At 67.3% G+C, this 2708-nt stretch overlaps 1 protein-coding gene across 1 annotated transcript; it reads left to right on the top strand.

Annotated features, from left to right (window-relative positions):
• Positions 1-403: 403 nt before the first annotated feature.
• MNEG_15597 (40S ribosomal protein S27a) lies at positions 404-1713 on the top strand (the record flags this gene model as incomplete). The annotated part of the gene is made up of 5 exons (XM_014035932.1): positions 404-425; positions 521-595; positions 759-976; positions 1280-1392; positions 1662-1713. The coding sequence occupies 5 exons, from the start codon at positions 404-406 to the stop codon at positions 1711-1713; spliced, it is 480 nt and encodes a 159-aa protein (XP_013891386.1).
• Positions 1714-2708: the final 995 nt, after the last annotated feature.

The raw sequence follows: 2708 nt of genomic DNA, 5'->3' as shown, positions 1-2708 counted from the left end.
CGGCAGAGCTTGCCCAGTCTGTCGAGTGCTGCGCAGCTGCGCTTTGCGGGGGCGGCAGACTCCTGCAGTTGCCTGACGCTGCTTGGCTTGGCACGAATCAGGCGGCTTGCAAGCTGGTAAGATGTGCGTTTGGGTGCGCCGCAGCTTTGAGGGCGCGCAGGCACCCCTGGCCACCTTGCACAAGTTCTGCCGCGGCGCCACCGCTGCTTTTGCAGACTGTGTTCGGTTTTGTGGGGTTGAAAACCTGAACAGGGCTATTCCTGGGCTATTCGTGGCGTTCGCCACTGGCAGGGCAGCAGGCGGGCACCCTTTCGACACAAAGCCAGCGGCGCGCCTGTCCTCAGTCCCTTCCCTCACGAGGACGGCACTGGCTACGCCATTGCTGAGTGCTGGGACGCTAAAAATGCAGCTTTTCGTTCGTACGGGTGCGTCCGCGAAGGCTGCAGTGCAAGGGCGGCAGTCGCTGCTTTGCTGCTCCTCGCCCGTGCCTCACACACGCCGCCCCTTCCCCCTACCACAGGCACGACCCACCTCTTTGAGGTGGGTCCCAACGCCACTGTTGCCGATGTGAAGGCTTTCGTGCAGGCCCGCGAGGGTGAGACGGCGGACAAAGGGGCTGCGCTACCTCGCGGGAAAGCGCTTCTTGTCGATCGCCGATAGCATCCCGCACTTTGGACATGTTTGTGCGCCATAGGCTGCTCGTGGCACAGCAGCAGTGATCTTGAGAAATTAGTCTGCTGCACCCATTGCAACTGCAGGCGTTGCCCCCGAGGACGTGTACGTTGTCTTCAACGGCCGGCCCCTGGAGGAGGCGGACCTCCTGTCGGCCGCCGGCGTCGAGGAGGAGGCGACGCTCAACGTGCTGGGCCGCCTGCTGGGTGGTGCCAAGAAGCGCAAGAAGAAGACGTACACCAAGCCCAAGAAGCAGAAGCACAAGCACAAGAAGATCAAGCTCAGGGTGCTCAAGTTCTACAAGGTACGCTCTCGCGGCTGGTCAAGGCGAACCGAGGGCAAGGGGCCGCAACTGGCTGATGCACCAGGCGTGCGCTGCGTGCTCGGCAGCCGCGGCTGTTGTGGGTGGCGCAGTGGCGTCGAGGCAGTGCAGGGTGCCTGCCAGAGTATCAAGGAGCGGATTCATACTGACAGACGGGCTCGAGCAGCGACGAATGCCATGCGCCCCGCCGCTGAGGCCTCCAAGCAATACCCAAGTGACATGCACTCATCGCCCATTCCAACGCCTCCCCCGCTGTGCCCCACCCCCCTTGCGCCCGCCCCGCAGGTGGACGACAGCGGCAAGGTGCAGCGCCTGCGCAAGCAGTGCCCGCAGTGCGGCCCCGGCACGTTCATGGCCACCCACTTTGACCGCGTCTACTGCGGCAAGTGCACCACCACGTGAGCAGAGCAATGGCCCTGGGTCGCAGCCGTCGCCCCCGCCAGGGCAGGCACCCCTGGATGAGATCTCATCCCTTTCAACAGCGGGAGAGGGCGGGTTGCTGAGCGAAAGACGCCGCCGCAGCCACGCGGGGTGGGCATGCCAGTGCTGCGCTGCCCGTCCCTCTCGACCTCCCCCAGCGCCGCCGTGCTCCCCGTCAAAGCAGACAGCACGCTAACCCACCCCACCCCCATCCCCCCAACACCCCCCGAAAACCGCCGCGCGGCAGTTACCTGGTGGAGCAGGAGGCCAAGGGCGGCAAGGGCAAGGGCAAGAAGTAAGCGCGCCCCCGCGCCGACCCCCGCTGCCCGCGGGCTTGGGCCCCTGGGGAGGTGCTGCTGCCGCCTGCTTGCCTTGCGGTGTAACGGCCCCTCCTGCGAGCTGCGCGATGTGCGGCGCCTGGGGACAGTCCAGCGTGTGGGGCTGCGCCGGGATAGGGGTGTGTACAGCGCAGGCCGCGCCGGGCTGGCGGCGCCGACCCCCCTGGCAGCGTCGGCGTGAGCACAGCACAAGGGCGGCCGGGCCAGCAGCAGCGGGACGGATTACGGGTGGGACGAGGCGGCACAGCTGGCATCTGACCTGGATTGAAGCCGGCGGCCACGCCGTGCTGCCCAGCGTCATGGTCGTGTGTGTGCCCTCTTGCAGCACCTGGGCAGGCACAGCCTATCAAGGGATTCTTGACGCGCAAGCACCGGGCTGCCCGCGTGTCAAGAGGCAGCTCCATGCTTTTACTGCCGCTGCGGATGGGGCGCCATGACGTGTACGGGCACAGTAGAGACAGCGGGTGTTACCCTGGAGGAGAGCGCAGCGGCAATGTGGTGGCCGCAGCCGATCAGGGGCCGGGCGTGCATGCGTAAGAGGGGGGGGGGAAGCAGGCGACAAAAAGCAGTCGGGGCGCCCCAGGCTCGGCCCCCTGAGGTGGGCCACGGCTGCAGGCACGGCAGGGGCCCATGCGTAGCCGCCCAAGTTGGGTTTGCGATAGGGCGGGGTCTGGCCGCGGTCCCGTCTGACATGAGGCGCCGGGGCGGGGCCGGCCGAAGCGCGCCCCTCTCCCGCAGCTTGTCGCCCCATGCGCGCTGCGCTCGGCGCAAAAGTGCTCGCGCGGCGAGGGTTGCGCTGGAGGCACGGCCGGCGGGCCGGACCATGTGTGTTGTAAGGTATGTTGGTGAGGGTGCAGTCTGGGAAAAGGGGGCGGCAGGGGGCCGTTGCCCCGGGTCACTCCTGGAAAGGCGCGGCGGTGCAGCCGCCTCGCGACACTCTCTGGTCTGGTGGGGCC

The sequence above is a fragment of the Monoraphidium neglectum genome (genome assembly GCF_000611645.1).
Source record: "Monoraphidium neglectum strain SAG 48.87 unplaced genomic scaffold scaffold05475, whole genome shotgun sequence".
Taxonomy (NCBI): domain Eukaryota; kingdom Viridiplantae; phylum Chlorophyta; class Chlorophyceae; order Sphaeropleales; family Selenastraceae; genus Monoraphidium; species Monoraphidium neglectum.
The sequence above is the reverse complement of the archived record's forward strand: the minus strand, read 5'-3'. Positions and strand labels throughout refer to the sequence as shown.